The sequence below is a fragment of the Osmerus mordax genome, chromosome 3 (assembly GCF_038355195.1).
Source record: "Osmerus mordax isolate fOsmMor3 chromosome 3, fOsmMor3.pri, whole genome shotgun sequence".
NCBI lineage: Eukaryota > Metazoa > Chordata > Actinopteri > Osmeriformes > Osmeridae > Osmerus > Osmerus mordax.
Window position 1 is genome coordinate 21,266,937 of NC_090052.1, and position 19,382 is coordinate 21,286,318.

At 49.8% G+C, this 19,382-nt stretch overlaps 1 protein-coding gene across 4 annotated transcripts; it reads left to right on the plus strand.

The window, feature by feature from the left end:
• The first annotated feature begins 578 nt into the window (after positions 1–578).
• mpp3a (MAGUK p55 scaffold protein 3a) lies at positions 579–19,091 on the plus strand. 4 transcript variants are annotated; one of them, XM_067232572.1, is made up of 22 exons: positions 595–696; positions 3,435–3,490; positions 5,966–6,023; positions 6,359–6,477; positions 6,565–6,642; positions 7,000–7,080; positions 7,238–7,375; positions 7,710–7,791; positions 8,743–8,828; positions 8,974–9,048; positions 9,246–9,442; positions 10,547–10,611; positions 11,634–11,693; positions 12,753–12,794; positions 14,175–14,240; positions 15,505–15,666; positions 15,838–15,918; positions 16,021–16,114; positions 16,283–16,391; positions 16,577–16,705; positions 17,003–18,875; positions 18,972–19,091. In XM_067232572.1, exons 3-21 carry the CDS (start codon positions 5,987–5,989, stop codon positions 17,180–17,182), a joined length of 1,881 nt encoding a protein of 626 aa, XP_067088673.1. In that variant the 5' UTR covers positions 595–696; positions 3,435–3,490; positions 5,966–5,986; the 3' UTR covers positions 17,183–18,875; positions 18,972–19,091. The 4 variants fall into 4 exon arrangements, with proteins under 4 accessions (XP_067088672.1, XP_067088675.1, XP_067088676.1 ...); XM_067232571.1 differs by lacking the exon at positions 3,435–3,490 and having other exon boundaries at positions 579–696; XM_067232574.1 differs by lacking the exon at positions 3,435–3,490 and having other exon boundaries at positions 579–696; positions 11,673–11,693.
• The last annotated feature ends 291 nt before the right edge of the window (positions 19,092–19,382 follow it).

The window sequence follows — 19,382 nt, forward strand, 5'->3', positions numbered from 1 at the left end:
GTATACACATGTTGTGTCTTTCTTATGTGTCTGGGCAGTAAACTAATTCCCCGAGGGCCCAGGGGGAATCCTCCAGCTTAATTAGCATGAGAATGCAGGGAGAGCCCATCATTCAGACTCGGTTTCCTCTGTGGGAGCTGCACGCAGGGAGACAAAGGAGTAACAGACGCTAACGGGCTAGCCCGCTGCCTCTGCCTCAGCCTCAGCCTCAGCACCGCCATAGTCAAGGGATGGGGGGAGGGGACAAGCTCCTGTCTCTGAGAAAAGGAGGTTGAGGAAAGAGAAAGGACCGGGGGGGCAACACACACAGAGGATGCCCTGCACAGAAGAAGATTCCACTTTCCTGCTCTAATACTGTCCCATCCTCTGATGCTCTTGAAAGCCTTGAACAGAATGAGAGCAAGCAGGGAGACCGAGAGAGAGAGCAAGAGAGAGAGAGAGAGAGAGAGAGGAGGAAGAGCAAGGGGAAGCAGGGGAGGGGAGGGGCTAAGAGGGGAGGGGATATCGAGAGGCAGCAGGGAGCTAGAGAGACAGAAAGAGAGAAGGAGGCGGGGACACTATAGCAGCAGGTTTGCGAGAACGGGAGCTGAACTAGGAATCGGAGCGAAAGAAACGGTTTAGCTACTGTTGGAGGAAAAAACAAAACAAACACTGACAGAGAGAGAGAGAGAGGGAGCTAGGCTGAGAGAGAGAAAGGTAAGGACATTCTGCTGCATACATGTCACGCACGCCTCCGGTGCTGTCTATTTTCATCCCTGACTGAGGCGTCAGTGTGAGAGATGCTCTGTGATGAGGAGGGGTGTTTCCCTGCCTGCCTTTTAACGACAAGCGGGAAAGGAAGGGCCCCATGGCACTGCAGCATGATGCGGAGAGATGGAGGCTGGGAGGGAGGTAGACAGGGGAAGTAAGAATCGAACGGAGCAGGCAGAGGGAACATCCAGTAAGCTAGCCCGGCTGTATGTGTGGCCTGGCTGTACCCTGTCTGAGATGTGCGTCGGTTTGTGTGTGTGTCTGGGAGGCAGGGGATGGGACTGGTGACTCTATCCTGGAGCTGTCAACACATATGTTGTTTTACTGTAAAGGTAATGTAGGATATGGTTAGTGCCCTGGCCACACCTTACCTCTCCAGTGTCGTCTCAGGTAAAACACATTGATGTGGGGAGCTGCAGAATTCTGCTGTGTGTGAAGTGGAAATGTAATTTAGACTGTGAACAGCTCTGTGTAGTTGTGTGTGTGTGTGAGTGAATGAGACATTGAAAGTTGTTCAAGTATGCATGGTAGGCTACTGTTGGTCAGGGTAGTATAATACCAGCAAATCAGCTTAGTCTGTGTGTTGTTTATGGGTGTACAGTCATGTTGCCGGACAAAACTACATGTTTAGCAAATTACAGATCAAGGACAAGCATTTCATCAATCACTGTTACTGTGGGTACAAGGTTGTGATTTCAGTGTGTGAATCAAGTTGACAGTTGTGGATGGTGTGGCTGTAATAAAATGCCCGATATGCTGGTGTTGACATCAAGTCAGGCTCTCCAGCATTTTGGTCTAATAATTCACTGTCGTTTTTGGGGATAACGCCACAAATGGCAAAATAACAGAGATTCTCTGGGCATAATGGTGATAAAAGTGGAACCGCAACAGATCTGACTGAACTACATCAGCTGGTGAACAGAACTCCTCGTTTCTGGTCAGTTTGACAAAGCCTAAATGTTACTGGCAGTACTATAGTGACGAATGACTACAGTGTGTTTTCAGATCATGACATTTGGAATTAAATTTGGAAAAGGTTACAAAATAACACATTTAATTGATTGTGATTAATGGCTATTATTGTTACCGCAATAGTATTATAATCAAAGAGAGAGGGAGAGAGAGAGAGACCGAATGACCTTGGCTGCCTTTGTACCACTGTGACATCTAGATGAGTGACAGGCTAATAATTATTTTGGACTCAACCATCCATCATCACAAAAGAAGGCGTCTATGTGCAGTCAGTGCAGAGGCCCACCCAGGTGATTAGCTCCATCACATTTGCCTCTCTCCTAGCCACAACGATCAGCCGAATCAAATCTGTAGCTGAAAGCGGGGTAATGTGGAACTCCATAGCTGGTCACTGGAGGTTGTATATTACTGACCATCACTGTCCTTCATAAAGTCCGATCCTCTGCAAGGCTCCTGACAAGGAGCAGGTTAATGAATGGTTCTGTGACTTTGTGTGGGAGGTGGATGGAGACTGGAAGTATGAGTATGTGTTGTGTGTGAGTGTGGGTGGGTGTGTGACTGGATGTATAAAATGAATGACAATGCTACAAAGTTTGCATGTGGGGGCAGTCGTAATCTTTCATTGATGGATGAACCACAACATTGACAGTAATCCATTTATTCCTAATACATGCAACTCTAGTGGTTCACTGGCTGTTCACGCTGAGATCTCATCAGTGTTCCGGGTGATTTGCGTTAGTCCTCAGTTCTCTGTGCATCGTGATTACTTCTAAGCTCCTAAACTACATTTCATCAGACTGAAAGGGAAAACATGGCGCCAAGGTCTATTCTTGGGCCAGCGAAGTTCTGTGTACATGAACAGATGAGCCTGGGATGCTCAGTATAAGGCACTCGGAGCGACGCTATTCACAGACATGTCATCCGTGCTTCTGAGTTGTGTTGGTGCAGTCTACACGACCGGTCTGGCAGCTTAATTCTCCCCTGACACCCCCACCCCCACCCCACTCCCACACCCACCCAACCAACCACCCTCTGATGACCTCATCGTGGCGCTTGGGTACTCGTTCTGCCGATGATGTCAGTGTCCCAGCAGCCTTGAGGAGAGAGTATAATGGATGTGCAGGTGCAAGGCACTGGTGAGCATGGCCTTGTGGTTGCTACAGCATGATGCTCATAGACCGTTCAGCCAGACCCTCACTGCCTCTTTCCTCCCCATTATTTAATTTGGGTGATGTTTAAGATGACGATGAACAGGATAATGGTACTGTATTTGCCTCAGGGAAGACAGTTGTAGCCCATGATCTGTGTATCTTGTAGCCTGAGGCAATAGACACACACACAAACCTCAAATTACCATGACTTTATCATTATTTTTTCCTGGCCATGGCCTGTTCTCCACTGGCTGCTTTGTTTGTGTGTGTGTGTGTGTCTGTGTGTCTGTGTGTGTGTGTTTGGAGGAGTGGTCGGGATGGTACATTTTGACTTAATGTTTATTTCATTCCAGTATCTTGGCTACATAGGAGGCTAGGTGGCATCAGATATATAGTACACTGCCAGCCCAAGTCCTCTCAGTTCACAGCCCAACATCTGTGCTCTGTCACCATACAAGCTGAAACTGTTCAGGCATGGGCACCAGGTCTTTAATAACCTCTGTCTTGGCACATCACACATAACACATTAACATTTCAGTTCCCATTTCTGCTTCCCATCAGCTTTTCATCGGATGCACAAGGTGGAGGAGGGGGGCATTTAAAGGGATAGAGACCGAGTGAGTATCAGACACACACACACAAGTCCTCTCAGTTTGGTCTGAGCCGCATTCAGGTGATGTCATACTCAGAGATGGCAAAAGTACACGCTTACTTTACTCAAGTAATACTTGTGTTTCAAAAGACTGGTTAAAGTTGAAGTACTGACTACACTTTTTCACTCAAGTTAAAGTTAAGAAGTATGGGCTCTGCCATATACTTGCGTAAAAAGTAGTCATTACTACTACCTGTTTTAGTACAAATCTGTAGTAAAAAAATAGTGAAATACCAGATACCGGAACAAATCTACTTAAGTACAGTAATGACGTATTTGTACTTCATCCCTCCTCATCTCTGATCATATTGGATTATTTCCAAGAAAGCTTTGTTTATATTTTTCTTTATTTGTGTTGGATATGGTGGTGAGCCGTTTCCAGGCCTCCTGCTGTCACCCTGAGGGTACAGGCTTCTGCTTCACTCCTACTCTAACTGGAGAGTCACACAAGTTCCCTCCATTCAGCTCTTCCATTTCCAAGGATCCTTGTTTCATCTCTCTCTCTCTCTCTCTCTCTCTCTCTCTCTCTCTCTCTCTCTCTCTCTCTCTCTCTCTCTCTCTCTCTCTCTCTCTCTCTCTCAATATCTCTCTATCTCTCAATATCTCTCTCTCTCAATATCTCTCTATCTCTCAATATCTCTCTCTATTTCAACATATATCTCTCTCTCTCTCAATATCTCTCTATCTATCTCAATATCTCTCTCTCTCTATATTTCTCTCTTTCCATCTCAATCTCTCTCTTTCTCATGTTCGAATGAGGAAAAAAGGTAATTTGTCCCTCCAGCACCATTTGATATGGTTGGCCACCCTCCTCATTCTTTTTAATCAAGTGGTTGTGATTCAGGCTGGTGGCTGACGCAAACATTTCTGTGTCTTACTTGGGTGAGTCCGGTTCTTTGTGGTCTCACAGTTGGAATTTCCTTCTAAATGGCTTTCGACTTGGCATCTGTGAGTGTGTGCGTTTATATATGTGTGTGTGTATGTGCCTACATATGATTGTCCCTGTGAAATAACCAGATGCTCACTGCCGTATTAGTATGCTTAGGAAGTGCAACAGTAAACCGTTTTTTGAAAACATGCCGCACTCTGGCTGGAACTGGATGTCAGTGAGCACTCAACAGCCTAGAAGCATCCCTGGAGAGGTAACACAAGGGGCCCTATGCCACACACTACCTGGGCCCCGTGGTCAGTATAATACTGGGGTCAGATGGCTGAGCGGTTAGGGAAACTGACTATTAATCAGAAGGTTGCCGGTTTGATTCCTGGCGTGCAAGATGACGTTGTGTCCTTGGGCAAGGCACTTCGCCCTACTTGCCTCGGGGGGGGGGGGAGGATGTCCCTGTACTTACTGTAAGTCGTTCTGGATAAAAATGTAGTAATTCTTCTGCTAAAATGACTAAATGTAAATGTGTTTTGCACGTGGGCCAGGGTGCCCAGTGAATCCCCAGCCCAGAGGAAGGACCAGAGGTACTCCCCAGCAGGCAGGAAGGAGAGACTAAGGAGTACTGCCGGCGGTATTGATCTGTAGTGCTGGTGTGAGGTTACACTGTCCATTACTCAGGTCTACTGGAGACTTGGAGTTACCTCAGACAGAGAGAAAGAGAGAGAGACAGGGAGAGAGGGAACACCAGGTAGGGTGGCCATGGGATAAATATGATGATGGTCTGAAGGGAACTCAGATTGTGCAGACGGAGATTATGGGTGTATCAAATTTGCAGCATTTACCTAAGAGCAAGGAGATGATCGAGCCATTTTTATTCCCCTGACAGTGGATTTTCCCTAATCGGCTTTGCCGTTTACCTTACATACATCCTGTTGTGGTCAGCCATTGAGAGAATGTCTCTTAAGGGGGCTTGTCATGGTGTTGCAGCAGCAGAAAGAGAGACGGACTTTAATGGATGGCCTTGTATTGTTGTTGTTAGTGAAGAGGCAGAGCAGAAAGCAACAATTCAGCAAACACAGAGCCTGGCCATGCCTTGCAGCACACCAGGAGTGGGCCGAGGGCGCGTCACTGTGATGAATAGGAGTCTCATTGAATGTGTGTTGTGCTATCGTTACGTCTACATCTCGCCCACACACACACACACACACACGCACACACAAGCCCAATACTGAAGCTACTTCTGTAGTGTGGTCCCCTAACGGCCGTACAGTAAGCAGAGCGTGAGAGGGTCCGTGGAGAAGTCCAGAATGTAAACGTGTCTGTCTCTGTCTCTCTGGGAGTCAGGTGGCTGAGCGGTTAGGGAAGCGGGCTAGTAATCAGAAGGTTGCCAGTTCGATTCCCGGCCGTGTCAAATGATGTTGTGTCCTTGGGCAAGGAACTTCACCCTACTTGTCTCGGGGGGAATGTCCCTGTACTTACTGTAAGTCACTCTGGATAAGAGCGTCTGCTAAATGACTAAATGTAAATGTCTCTGTTTTGTTTCCCTCTCTCCCCCAGGATTCTCTTCCTCGCTGACCCATGAAAGAAGCCATGCCTGTGCTCTCAGCAGGCGGGGGTACCGGAATTTACTCTCATAATTCGCACAAACACATACAGTACAGTCAACGTTGTCAGACGACATACTAACAGACGCATGCAGCAGTTTAGGTTGTCAGACATGTTTAGATGGTATAAATAAGTGATTACAGCCCCGCTTCCTCCTTTCCTCTCCTCACGCACTCGCCTCTCTTTCCGTCACTCTCCATGTTCTTTTTCCCTGTGTCTCCTCACTTCCTCTCCTACTCTCCCACTCCCCTTATCCTCCTCCTTCTCCCTCTACCCCCTCCTCCCCTGTTTTCTTCTGCTCCTCCCCTCCTCCACCCATCCCTCTGTCCTCGTCTCCGTCCACAGGGCTCCATGAGACACTGGCCCTGTTGACCTCCCAACTGCGTCCCGATGCCAACCACAAGGAGGACATGGCGTTCCTCCAGGACGTCTTCAGCGAGAAGAGCCTGGGCTACCTCATGAAGGTGACCGCTGAGGGAGACGTTGTGGCAGCGGACGTACGTATGACAGGTTCTGAAGAACTGCTGTGAACTCCCGTCTTTATGTCGCAGATCCACGAGAAGCTGAGACAGTATGAGAGACAGAGCCCCACTCCTGTCCTACACAGCGCCGCTTCTCTGGCAGAGGATGTAAGTTTGGCTAACTTCACACACACACACACACACACACTTTTGTAAGCTCCTGAAGGGTCAGTCCCAGCAGGTCACAAGAGAGAACCGTTGCAGGTACGCAGAGCTGGGGTGTAATTTGCTATAGTCAGAAAGTGCAAACTCATCCAAACACTCACCGAATGAGATTCCACTTCCTGCTTCACCTTACGCCAGTTAGCAGGGGGGTAAAATGCTGACCAACACTTTTGGCTACTTATTTCTTCCCTGTGTGAACGTGTGTGTAGGAGTGTGACTGTGCCAGTGTAACATTTAGTGTATGCACAAACTCAAGTTTCCATCTGGTAGAGGTCTAATCTCAGGCTGTGTGATTGCCAGGTGGCCGAGGAACTGCAGAGTGGGCCAATGAGCGTCGAGGAGAAGGAGCTCATGCAGCTGTTGACTTCACCTCATCTGAAGGTAAACAACAACACTTTCTAGACCAAGGTTGTCATGCGGAGCTGAATAGGCTCACCCTTTGAGAGTTGAGTATTTTCCCTCCAGTGACGACAGCCTGGGGTCAGGGGGTCAGGGGGTCAGGGTGTATTCTCACCCTCTGAGTGCTGTGTCTTTCCAGGCGGTTCTGTCAGTCCATGACACGGTGGCCCAGAAGAACTTCGACCCTGTGCTGCCTCCGCTGCCTGATGACTTTGAGGACGAGCTGGAGGAGGAGTCGGTGAAGATCGTCCGCCTGGTGAAGAACAAGGAGCCTCTGGTGAGCCGGGAGGGAAGCTCTAGAATCACGGGACAAGGAGGGAAATACAAACATGGAAGGATGTGTGACGTATTTGGGGGTCAGATGGCTGAGCGGTTAGGGAATCGGGCTATTAATCAGAAGGTTGCCGGTTCAGTGCCAAAATGACGTTGTGTCCTTGGGCAAGGCACTTCACCCTACTTGCCTTGGGGGGAATGTCCCTGTACTTACTGTAAGTCGCTCTGGATAAGAGCGTCTGTTAAATGACTAAATGTAAAAATGTAAAATGTATTTCTCTCTCTTTCTCTCTCTCTCTCTCTCTCTCTGTCCCTCTTTATATTTCTCTCCTGTCCAGGGGGCCACAATCAGGAGGGATGAGACCACAGGATCTGTGATCGTGGCTCGCATCATGAGGGGAGGGGCCGCAGACAGGAGTGGTGAGTGTACCGTCTGTCTGTCTGTCTGTCTGCGTCTCTGTCTGTCTTCCTGTCTGTCTGACACATCTATGACATACACGATACCTGAGAGGATAAAGAAGCCAGAGAAGAAGTGGATACTCAGGGGAAGATGAACGCCCGGCATGGCAGACAGACAGACTGATCTGTGCAGTGAGCTAGCTTCTGTTTGAGAGCTGACGTCTCCCGGGAGCCAATCACACTTCACACAGACTCAGGAAGGAGCTGACCACGGACGTTGCCATGGTGATAGCGGCTGCACAGAGGGAGGCAGCTGTGTGTGGGTCTGATACATGAGGAGGAGGGGGAATGTAGATCCGAACCTATAACTGCTTATGGATATTAATGATTAATGACTTCCAATGATTTGTTGTTGTCTTGCTAGCATGTGTCCAATGGATATCTGAGCTATAGAAAAAAAAAGAATGAGCGTGTCCCTGAAAGTATTCTTTTTTTTTACAGAGGCTTGGCCTATGAGTGTTTTTGTGTGCCTGTGTGTGTGCTTGTGTGTGCGTGCTTGTGTGTGTGTGTGCGTGCTTGTGTGTGTGTGTGCTTGTGTGTGTGTGTGTTTGCGTGCTTATGTGTGCGTGCTTGTGTGTGTGCGTGCTTGTGTGTGTGTGCTTGTGTGTGCGTGCTTGTGTGTGTGTGAGTATGTGTGTGAGTGCCAGGTCGATGCTGTTTGAGTACACGCTGGTCTCACGGTGTCTCTCTCTCCCTGTCTCCCTCTCCAGATCATAGTGCTGAGAGGCTTCGATTCCCTCGCTCCGTTTATTCAGATTTCATTGTTATGATCCCTCCCCCCCCCCCCCCCCCCCCCCCTCCCAGCGTGGCTCCTGACTACACATCGCTGACACAGCCCTCTGCTGCTCCGCACCACCCGGCAGAGCCGAACATGAGTATTGATCTGAGCTGTGTGTCTGTGGGTGGGTGCAGGTCTGGTCCACGTGGGAGACGAGCTCCGGGAGGTGAACGGCATCTCCATCATCCACAAGAGGCCGGACGAGATCAGCCAGCTGCTGGTGAGACCGCTGGGTCACGTGACACGTCGACCCTGCCGTACAGCATGACCCTGGTCATGCAGCGTTGGGAGTTTGGTGCTTGCTGTTGACTGTGGCTCCGTGGTCATCACCAGTCTCTGTCTCTCCCTGTGTGCCCGTGCTGCAGTCCCAGTCCCAGGGCTCCATCACGCTGAAGATCATCCCCGCCATTAAAGAGGAGGACCGTCTGAGAGAGAGCAAGGTGAGCGTCACGACCCGGCGAGCACAGCTGCTCTGACGGGGAGGAGAGTCCGAACACAGAGCTCCCTGCTCCTGGTCTTGGGGCTCAGACACTGGACGGTCTGTGGTGCTGGTCACCCCTCCTGTGTATCTCCTGTACCAACCCGTGGTGATTTCCTGGTGGTGTGTGTGTCCGTGTGTGTGTGTTTGGCCTCTCAGGTGTACATGAGGGCCCTGTTTGACTACATTCCCTTGGAGGACAAGGCCACGCCCTGCCAGGAGGCGGGGCTTCCCTTCAAGCGAGGGGACATCCTGCAGGTGGTCACCCAGGATGACCCCACGTGGTGGCAGGCCAAGAGGGTGGGCGACAGTAACCTCCGCGCGGGCCTCATCCCCTCCAAACACTTCCAGGAGAGGTGAGACAGGGCCACACATTGCCAGATCACAAACTAACCATGATGGTGCTCTCCAGTTAGGGGAGAAATAGAAATGGTACGTTCTTGTCAGAGAGGTTTAACCTATGAACATGGGAGGAGTCTTTGTTCTGAGCATTCAGTAATGAGCTCTCTATAAGCAGCGATTCCCAACCTGTGGGCCGCGGCCCACTAGTGGTCCATTAGGGTAATGCAGAACGGATTTGAGCAGTAGGCTAAAGTTAGCTAGGCTAGCAAGCTAACTATTTTTACGTTTAATTATGCCGTGAAAGCGAACTGTTCGGCTCTCCCGTGGTGTTGTTAAACATAGACACGAATTACGTGAACGGATGTGTTGGGGGGCCGCAAAAATATTTGAGCTTTGCAAGTGGGCCGCGAAGTGGAAAAGGTTGAGAATGGCTGCTCTATATGTACTATAGAGTGCATATCGATAGATCCAGAGAAAAAATAAGAATTCTAACCCTTGTGATAAGATAATAGATATGGTTCCTGCTCTGTAACAGCTAACTGTGTGGGCTTGCTGGCTCGTGAAAACAGAAGCAGATATTTCTGTGAAGCACACTGTCTACCATCTCATCCATATTTATGTGCTCCGCACAAAATGTTCAGATTTTTTTTCCTTCTGAAGATGTTTTTAGATCAAGCATCCTCTTGAAGCATGCACGGATCTAAACATAGGTATGAATGAGAACCATTCAGTGTCCGTGTCATCACACTGTGGAGTTTTCTGTGAAGGGCAATCCCTGCCACTGCCCTGTGCCAACTTGATACAGGTCCAGCCCCTCCCACTAGCCTCGTCTTTGAACTTGGTTGGAGGTGAGGGTCAGTTAGATATTGGGTGAGGGGGGGCCTGGATTAATCATGGAGCCAGTGTGCCACACAGAGAGGGAATATGGCTGTGGGTTTAATCTTCCCCAACCCCTGACATCAGCCAGGGTCAGGGTGTGCTCTGCACTATCTCATGTCCTAATCTGTTCTGTCTGCCTCTCTCTGCCCCATCTTTTGCTACTTTTCTCGCTTCATCTATCCAACGCTGTCACCACGTTCCTCTACTCTCCCTCTCTCGTCTTGTGTTCGTTCTTCTAGACGACTGGCCTACAGGATCAAAATGGGCACGCTTCCGAACCCCAAATCCCCTAAAACGCCCGTCTGTAAGTGTCCTTCTGTCGTCCTCTCTGCTTCTCAGTGTCGTGCCTCGTCCTGCCCGCTGACACGGAGGCTGTGTGGACTCACGTTTGGATCCCATGCTTCTCTGTCAGCGAGGGCCAGTGTTATTCCTTTCATTTGTCAATGTGATATCATCACGTCAGCACGAGATGGATACGGCTGTTTATATCGACTCTTAGTTACTTTTTCCGCCGGTCTTTGGTTTTCTCTGCGGCATCCAAAGTCTGTGCACCAAAAACAGTACAAATACATTTAAAAAGAAGAGAGTTAGAGAGAGCGGGAGAGAGAGATAGGGACTGAGGGGGAAGGGAGTGAGGGTACAGGATCACATTCAGTCCATCAGGCCAGTGAGCACAGTCTACCACAAGAGCTAGGAACAGGCCAGGGCTACAGTGTAAGTGACCCCCAGCTCCCTGGCTGTCGGCAGGCAGGGACGGGGTTAGCTGGCGTTACCCAGGCCACGGTTGGAGAAGTGGCCATGCAGGTGAGAGGCTAATGCAAGCGGTGGCGCTTCGTGGTCGGTAATCTGCAGGAGATCCGATTAGGACTGAGCCACAGGGAGACAACAAGGGCTTAGCAATATGTCAGCCTGCCTTGCCTCCACTCTGCCATGGAGGGCCATGTCCATGGGGACTCTCTCTCTCTCTCTCTCTCTCTCTTTCTCTCTCTCTCTCTTTCTCTCTCTCTCTCTCTCTCTCTCTCTCTCTCTCTCTCTCTCTCTCTCTCTCTCTCTCTCTCTCTCTCTCTCTCTCTTACTCTCTCTCTCCGGTCGCTCGCTCTCCTTGACTCTCCCTTTGATTAAATCCCCCGGCTGCTCGAGCCGCTGTTTTAATGTGGGTCACCCCCTCGACCCCTCGTCGACGTCACACACGAGAGGCAGAGACCGTTTGTGATCTGTTGTGCTTGTTGTCGTGAGATTTGTGTCGAGTGAATCTCCAGTTATGCCTCTGAAAGTGTACCCATGTCGTCTCCCATATTCAGAACATTTTGTAACTCTTTTGCCAAGGTGTCTCTTCTCTATCCTCTCCCTCACTGCCTATGTCAGATGACCAGGGATGTGACAAAGGTGGGTACATTTGACTATGTCTGTCTGTCTGTATTTACATGTACTGTATACATACCTCTCTTTCTCTTTGCATCTCTGGAAATGTGAGAAGAGGAGGGTAACTGTCTGCCTGCCTGCAGGGTGTGTGTGTGTGTGTGTGTGTGTGTTGCATGGGAGGAGCAGCCCTCCAGGGACTGATGCTACTCTCAGTTAAAAATCCTCTCCTCCTGCTGTCGGCCTACGAGACCAGAATAGAGATTCCCCGGGTAGCAGGTTGTGTGTGTGTGTATGAATGTGAATATGAGTGTGTGTGCGCGTGCGTACACTGTCAGGCTAGGCAGGCAGAGCAGAGCAGTGCCCTACAAGCTGTTAAAGATAACAGTGGCCCAACCTCTTATCTCTTGAACTCTCTCACCTGTCCTATATTCCATCTTCCTCTGCCTGCTGTCGTTTCTCTGCTCTTTGTTTCAACTTTCCTCACACGTCTCCGAAGATGTCCGTTATCTGAAACATTGAAATGTTTGTGTGTCGTGTTGGATCAGTACTATTTGTTCTGCTCGGGTGTTTCGTGAAGCTGTATCAAAGCAAGGCTGGGTTTGGAGAATGTGTCCGTGTGGCCAAATAACTCTCACAATCAGCTGCTTCCAGGGGAGCTCCTCTCTGTTCCTCTCCTCTCCCCCCCCCCCCCCCCTCTCTCTTCCTTTATCTGCCTTCTCTCCTCTCCTTTCCCCCCCATCTGCTCTCCTCCTGCCCCGTGGGAGCCTGGGAGGGCTCCATGTCTGGCTCTCTCTGTGGAGTCAGATCGGTCCGTCAGGGCTGTCACTGTGGGCTGTCACTGTGGGCTCCGAGGGCCTGCTAACACCTCCCCTTGCTGCCAACCCTTCCGCCCACCCCTCCGCCCTCTGCCCCGCTGCCTGGCCATCAGCCTGTCCATCAGCCTGTCCGCCCTGCCTGTCCGCCCCTGTTACCCCTGCTCTGCTCCGGAGCCTCAGCAGCCCACCTCTCTCTGTGCCCTCATCCCTTCCCCCAGGTCTCTAACCCTGTGCTCACCCCCTGTTCTCCCTGCTTGCCCCCCTACAGAGGACTGTGACTGTGAGGGCTATTTCAATGGACAGTACATAGGTGAGAGTGTGCACGTCTTTCTCCGCCTCCCCTCCCTCTCTGCTGCCTGTCTGTCCGTCCGTTAAGGCCTTGCTGTCTGGCTGTCTGGCTGTCCGGCTGTCTGGCTGTCCGGCTGTCCGGCTGGTTGGCTGACTGGCTGGTTGGCTGACTGGCTGGCCGCTTCAGCTTGTGTAGTCTGTGGCTGCCCTGAAGATGGAGGGGGGAGACTGGTCGAGAGGGGGAGATGGATCTGTGTCCGGGGCAGCCACAGTGTCACTGGGAAACACCAAATCAAAAATCCAATCCAAATGTATTTGTGTAGCCCTCTTTACACGCAAGCATGTCACAGAGGGCTTCACATACGCCCATAGAACTGCCCCTCAACCAACCTAAACCCTCAAGGCCACAGCCCACCAGTCGGTTCTGTCACTGTATTTAACATCCCTGTCATTTGACGCACTAACAGGAGTTAGGGAGAGGGAGGTCTCTCACTTTCTGGAGGTGTTGGTAACAGATCTGGTTCATGAGAGACTTGTTACATAATTAACAACAACTGGGAATGATAGCGTAGCATAAAACTGCGAGGAGGAGAAGACTATGGCAGATTATGTAGTGTAAATACACCCTGACATACCAGATTAAAGAAGACCTTGCTGTGCCAGATTAAACCACGTAAAGAAGACGCTTGAGGCGTTACACATCTCATGACAATCATCCCAAAGAAACCATAGCGACTAAGAGAACTGTTGCATTGCTTATCAGATTCATAGGTGCTAAAACCGAATGAGGTTCCACTAGGAAGTCATATTTACATACTTGATAACAGCGGCCAGGAAGACTCCACCTCCCCCAACCTGCCCTCCCACTGACCCCTGCTGCCTCCTCCCCATCCCTCTCTGTTCCCCTGCCCTCCAGTGACCCTCCCCCACTTCTCAGGGGCTTTTGGACTGATAAGCAGAACAAGGGGGACCCAAACACAGCTGACAGTGTAAGAGCGCCCTCTGAAGGCCAAACCCAATTTCTTTTTTCATATAAATAAAAAATATTTGTATGCATGTTTCTAAGCCGCATTGGTAAGTCATTGCGAATGTATGAAATGTGAACTTTAAAATAAAAAGATATTTGACGCATTTGAACCACCTCAAGTAAGCAGTGTTTGGATTCTCCCTAACCTGCCTATCTGCCCCCCCCCCTCCCTCCCTGCCTCCCCCCAGCCCCCCCTCCCTCCAACTCCCCGCCCTGCTGCTCTGGCTGCACCCCCCCCCCAACCCCCCCACCCCCCACGAGACCCCTGCTGCGTTGGACGCATTGCACACTCAACCAGGCACGTTTCCTGCTCGTTCGCCCTGTGTGGAGGCGTGAGGGGCGCTGGGTTGTGTGATGCTCTAACGCCAGTTATAGTCTCTCCTAAGTGTAAAGCAGGGGCGCCCTCCTGTGGCCAGGTGTTTTCCTGGGAATTTTATTCAGGTACTGTTCCCCCGGCTTGTTCCCTTCCGATATCACAGCAGGGGCACGGGCAAGCCTGGGCCTGACACAAACACACACACACACTGTGCTCTCCAGGGCCAGGCTGCCCCACCCCTCCTGGATCACTCATGTGTCAGCTGCATGCCTTGACGATACAGCTCAGCGCGCTGTCTCTCCACTAGGAATGACTGCACTAACACGCCTGTTTCCAGACTGCTGAGCAGGGCTGGTATCCTAGTTCATGATGAGAGAGGCAGACCAGAGTGTGCTTGGTGTCTGCTTCCCTGCTTGGTCTTAGGACATGCCATGTTTTCTCATCTGGTTAAATGGTGTTGGCTGAAGGTCCTGTTCGGATGCAAGATCCATGTGCTCAGGCTTTGTTAGTCACATGCTCTCCAGGAGCACATTGAGCAACCTCGGCACATTTCTCACAGTTGCCTGGCAAGCGCATCTGTGCCAGAGATGAGTTACGATCAAGTGTGTGCTAAGCTGTGCATTGTTTGCTGTTCAATATTGATAGGTCACGTTGTCTGTTGGATTCCAGGGCTCACGCAATTCACTGGGGCTTAATGCATGATTATTAAAGTTACTGCAAAAAGAACATTGAACAGTATTAAACAGAAAAGGGCTTTAGATGTTTTGTTTGATGTGCATGATTATTTGCCACTGATAAGATGTCTTTAAATGTTTGTTTTACACACTGATTGTTGCTGGCAGGAAAACCTTTCTGTAAACATGGCATGAATAAATAGGAACAAAATAGTGCTGTATGTTGGATGCAATGTTGTCAGGACACTTATATGTATGATAAATTCTATAGTATGATACATTCTCTCTGTGAACTCTGTCTCTCTCTTCCTGTCTCCACCTCCCACCCCCCATCATCACCCCCATACTCTCTGTCTCTCTCTCTCTCTCTCTTCCTGTCTCCACCTCCCACCCGTCATCATCACCCCCATACTCTCTCTCTCTGCCTGTCTCCACCTCCCACCCCCCATCATCACCCCCATACTCTCTGTCTCTCTCTCTCTCTCTCTTGCTGTCTCCACCTCCCACTCCCCATCATCACCCCTATACTCTCTGTCTCTCTCTTCCTGTCTCCACCTCCAACCCCCCATCATCACCCCCATACTCTCTGTCTCTCTCTCTCTCTTTCTCCCCTTCTCCACCTCCTGGCCCTCCCTTTCCTCCCCACCCACCCCACCCTCGCCCTCCCTCTCTGCCCACCCTTGGCCTCCCTTTCTCTCCACCACTCCCTCTGTAGCTGGTCTCAGGAGAAGTTTCCGGTTGAGCCGTAAGGACCGTCCAGGTTCCTCCGGTGAAGCCAATGCCTCTGATCCCGGAGACTCGGAGTTCCTGACCTATGAGGAAGTGACCCGGTACCAGCAACGGCCCAATGAGAGACCTCGTCTTGTGGTGCTGATCGGTAAGACTTTTAGATTCAGTGAGGGAACTGTTTGATGTTTTCCCTACAATTCCCTGTCACTTTCACACCATTTATTTATTTTGTTCTTTCTGAAAATATTGTCAAATATTAACAGCTCTCCCTTTCTCTCGCTACCACACACACACACACACACACACACACACGTGACAGGTTCTCTCGGGGCTCGCATCAACGAGCTGAAACAGAAGGTGATAGCTGAGAACCCACATCGCTACGCCGTGGCAGTACCACGTGAGTCCCTCTCCTCCTCCCCACAGCTCCGCTCCAGCCCCCCTCCCCCCCCCGCAGCCCCCCCCCCCACGTCTCACCTCCTCTCTGCCTCTCCCTCCTCAGATACCACTCGTCCCAAGAAGCTGCACGAGAAGGAGGGGGTGGAGTACCACTTTGTCACCAAGCAGTTGTTCGACACCGACGCTCAGAACAACAAGTGAGTTTTCGTCGTTTGGGTCGATGTGTTCTTCATCCGTCCGACGCGATCATCCGACGCGATCATCCGACGCGATCATCCGACGCGCCGTACAGATGATCTATAGCTGGTCTGGGTGTAGCACAGTGTGTCGTGTTAATCACTGCTGGGTGTCTCCTGTGTCTCCAGGTTCATAGAGCACGGAGAGTACAAGGACAATCAATACGGCACCAGTATAGAGGCCATCCGATCAGTCCAGGCCAAGAACAAGATGTGTCTGGTGGACGTGCAGCCTGAGGTAGGCCCGACACAGGCTGTCACTTCTGCTCCACATCCACCCTTCCTGTGGCAGGCGTCCTATGGCGCTCAGTCACAACAATTAGCTGTAACTGTTAGCGCGCTTGTAATCAGATGGGATTTGTGCGTGTTGTGTGTGTGTGTGTATCTCACGGTTCTGTGGCGTCGTTGCCTTGACCCGTCCAGGCTCTGCGGACGCTGCGGACAGCTGAGTTCAAGCCCTACGTGATCTTCGTCAAGCCTCGCGTCCCCGAGAGCAGACGGCGCCGCAGCGCTGCCACCTCGCCCACAGGGGGCGAGCATGGCCGTGTCACGGTGAGGATGGCTGCGCACAGAAATGGGCGAGCTTTCAGCTCGTCAGACAGAGACGCCTCAGACTAAATATAGACCCTCTCTCTCTCTGTCTCTCTCTCTCTCTCTCTCTCTCTCTGTCACCATTTGCCTTTGTTTGTCTGTGACTTATTTTGTCTCTGTGCCTCTCTTTTTTCTCTCTCTCTACCTCTACCTCTTTCTCTCTCTCTCTGTACGTCTCTCTCTCCCTCTCTCTCTCTCTCTCTCTCTCTCTCTCTCTCTCTCTCTCTCTCTCTCTCTCTCTCTCTATCTCTCTCTCAGGATGAGGACCTCCAGGAGATGCGTCAGTCAGCCATCCAGATCGACCAGCAGTATGGTCATCTGGTGGACCGGGTCCTTATCAAGGAGGACACGGCCAGCGCCTGTGGGGAACTGCGTGGCGTTCTGGAGAGGTTGGAGCGGGACACCTTCTGGGTGCCCCTCAGCTGGGTGCGAACCTAACTCCCTCCCTCTGTCACCCTCTTGAGTGGGGGGGTCCCAGTCCCCTCTCCTGCCCCGCCAGTCCCCTCCTGATCATCTCTCCTGGCCCCCCGGGGGGGGGGGGGCAGTTTTGCGGGTTACTGTACTGTGCTGCCCTCCTGTGGACTGATGCAAGGCCAGGCCAGGCACACACACACCGGGACAGAGAGAGGACATGAAGCTCAAAGCCCTGTTTAGCATCTCTGTTTGGGTTATCACTGGAAAGGACCGCAGATCTTCGCTGATCGTGACAGAATGCCCCTTATCGTGTCATTTATTTCTAAAAGTATATATTTATTTGACGCTGTTTCATTTGGTTTCGACAGGGAAGAGGGTGTCTCTGAACTGACAACATTGTCAGTCGAATATGTAATGAAATTACATTTCATGTAATGGCTATCATTTCCTCCTGCTATTTAGGTCTGTTAGAGAAAAGGTTATCCTGTCAGAAATCTGTCTGCTGTTGGAGAGCCATCCAAAGTATTCTTCCTGTTCAGTACTTGAATGTGAACGATTAACCATACAGTTCTTCCTCCCTCATTTGGTCTGCCCATGTAGGCAAGCTGCTGTACCAACAAAACAATACTCACATTCTTGAAGACAAGGATATATTACTATCATTTAAAGACATTTCTGTCATGCAAATATGTTACTGTCATGCAAAGATGTTACTGACATAACAGTAAGGCAAATCCATCTGCTTCCATTACAAACAGTTACTAGTAATACATCAAGTTGAACCTCATATAGATGTCCTGTACAGTAATATTGAATGTTAGGTTGTATAGTATTACCAAGTTTTCTCTGTTCACTTCCTTAATGGTTTGGTGTGTTTTTAAAAGTAGGAACTGCACGACAGCTGGTTATATAATCTGTGATGTATATTTAAATACAGATCCTTCTGTGCCAATGAATGATCTCTGTCACCACATCAACGCAACCTGTTTATCTTTGATTCCTATAGTAGCTAATCCTGACAACCTGTTTACTTTTGATTCCTAGCTAATTCTGACAAGCTGTTTACCTTTGATTCCTAGCTAATCCTGACAATGTGTCTATTACTTCGATTCTGGGACTGAAAACTGTCTGTGTGATGTCATACCTGGATGTACGCACACAAACAAACACTGCCTACTCTAAACGTGTTAAGCTCTGTGTGTAAATAGTAATGGCTCAGACACAGTTCATACTGTATCAAACCCAGTTAAGGGTGTATGAAACAGCTATGTGTGAGTTTGTGTTTGGTAGAGGGAAAGTTCTCTTTGGTCTGTGAAGAGCAAGGGCCGTGTTTTATCGAAGTGTCGGTCTGTAGGAGTTAAGATGCTGCCGGACGAGACATTGACATTTCTAGCGAGAGGAGACTTGCTGATTTGGATGCTGTGTTGTTGTGAATGCAGCTGTGCAGTGTCACATCGGAACCCAGTGGACTGTGCAGCACAGGTGGAACGTCTGTGGAACGTCTAGTACTCCCATAAGGAAATGGGGAACCATGAGAATGTCTCTGTTAAATCTTTTTGATTGCTACAAATAATGGTACCAGGTATGAGTGCATAACCATACCTTCTGTACAACTATAACTTGTGCGTGTGTAGGCCTACAACGTGTTGTTACTGTACGTGTGTGTGCTGTTTTACCAACACCATGTGAGCTATCCCAGGGTATCTTCCAGAAGAGTGTATCTCCAAATCATTAGAGTGCATTTGATAACCGTCTCGTTGGTTTCATTCCACTGGGCATGTTAAGGTTGCGTAATCAAGCAGCGCACCCAAAGTATGTCTCTTCCACCATGCTACCGTATGTCCTCCAGACATGCGACTGTACTCCTGTAAAGATCCTATAAAGGCCAGAATGTTGAGTTGGTGACGTAAAAAGTGCCATAGTAAAATCCGATCTATCTAGTGTCTGTGGTGTTTTGTTTTCTTGTTTTAGTATAATAACTGCTTCTTTCGTCCATGTGTAAAAAACATTTTCGTCCCCCTAATTAAGACTTGGACCCCCCCAAAAGAGGTAAAAACAACAGGTCGGGGGGGTCAATACATTTATATATTGTTCTTACCTGTAATCGTAAATATGACTTTACGCCCTGGAGAAGAAGCTGACCCCCCCGATTATCATTGTATAATTCGCACTCTGTTTCTAACCAAACTAAACTAAAGAGAATCTTCCTGAGATTAACAAGTGT

Excerpts from the sequence above, each read along its gene's own strand:
- mpp3a (XM_067232571.1), top strand. The coding sequence starts at position 5,987 with ATGAAAGAAGCCATGCCTGTGCTCTCAGCAGGCGGGG. Across the intron at positions 7,081-7,237 it reads TGACTTCACCTCATCTGAAG|GCGGTTCTGTCAGTCCATGA; the intron begins GTAAACAACAAC and ends GTGTCTTTCCAG. Across the intron at positions 9,049-9,245 it reads ACCGTCTGAGAGAGAGCAAG|GTGTACATGAGGGCCCTGTT; the intron begins GTGAGCGTCACG and ends TTGGCCTCTCAG.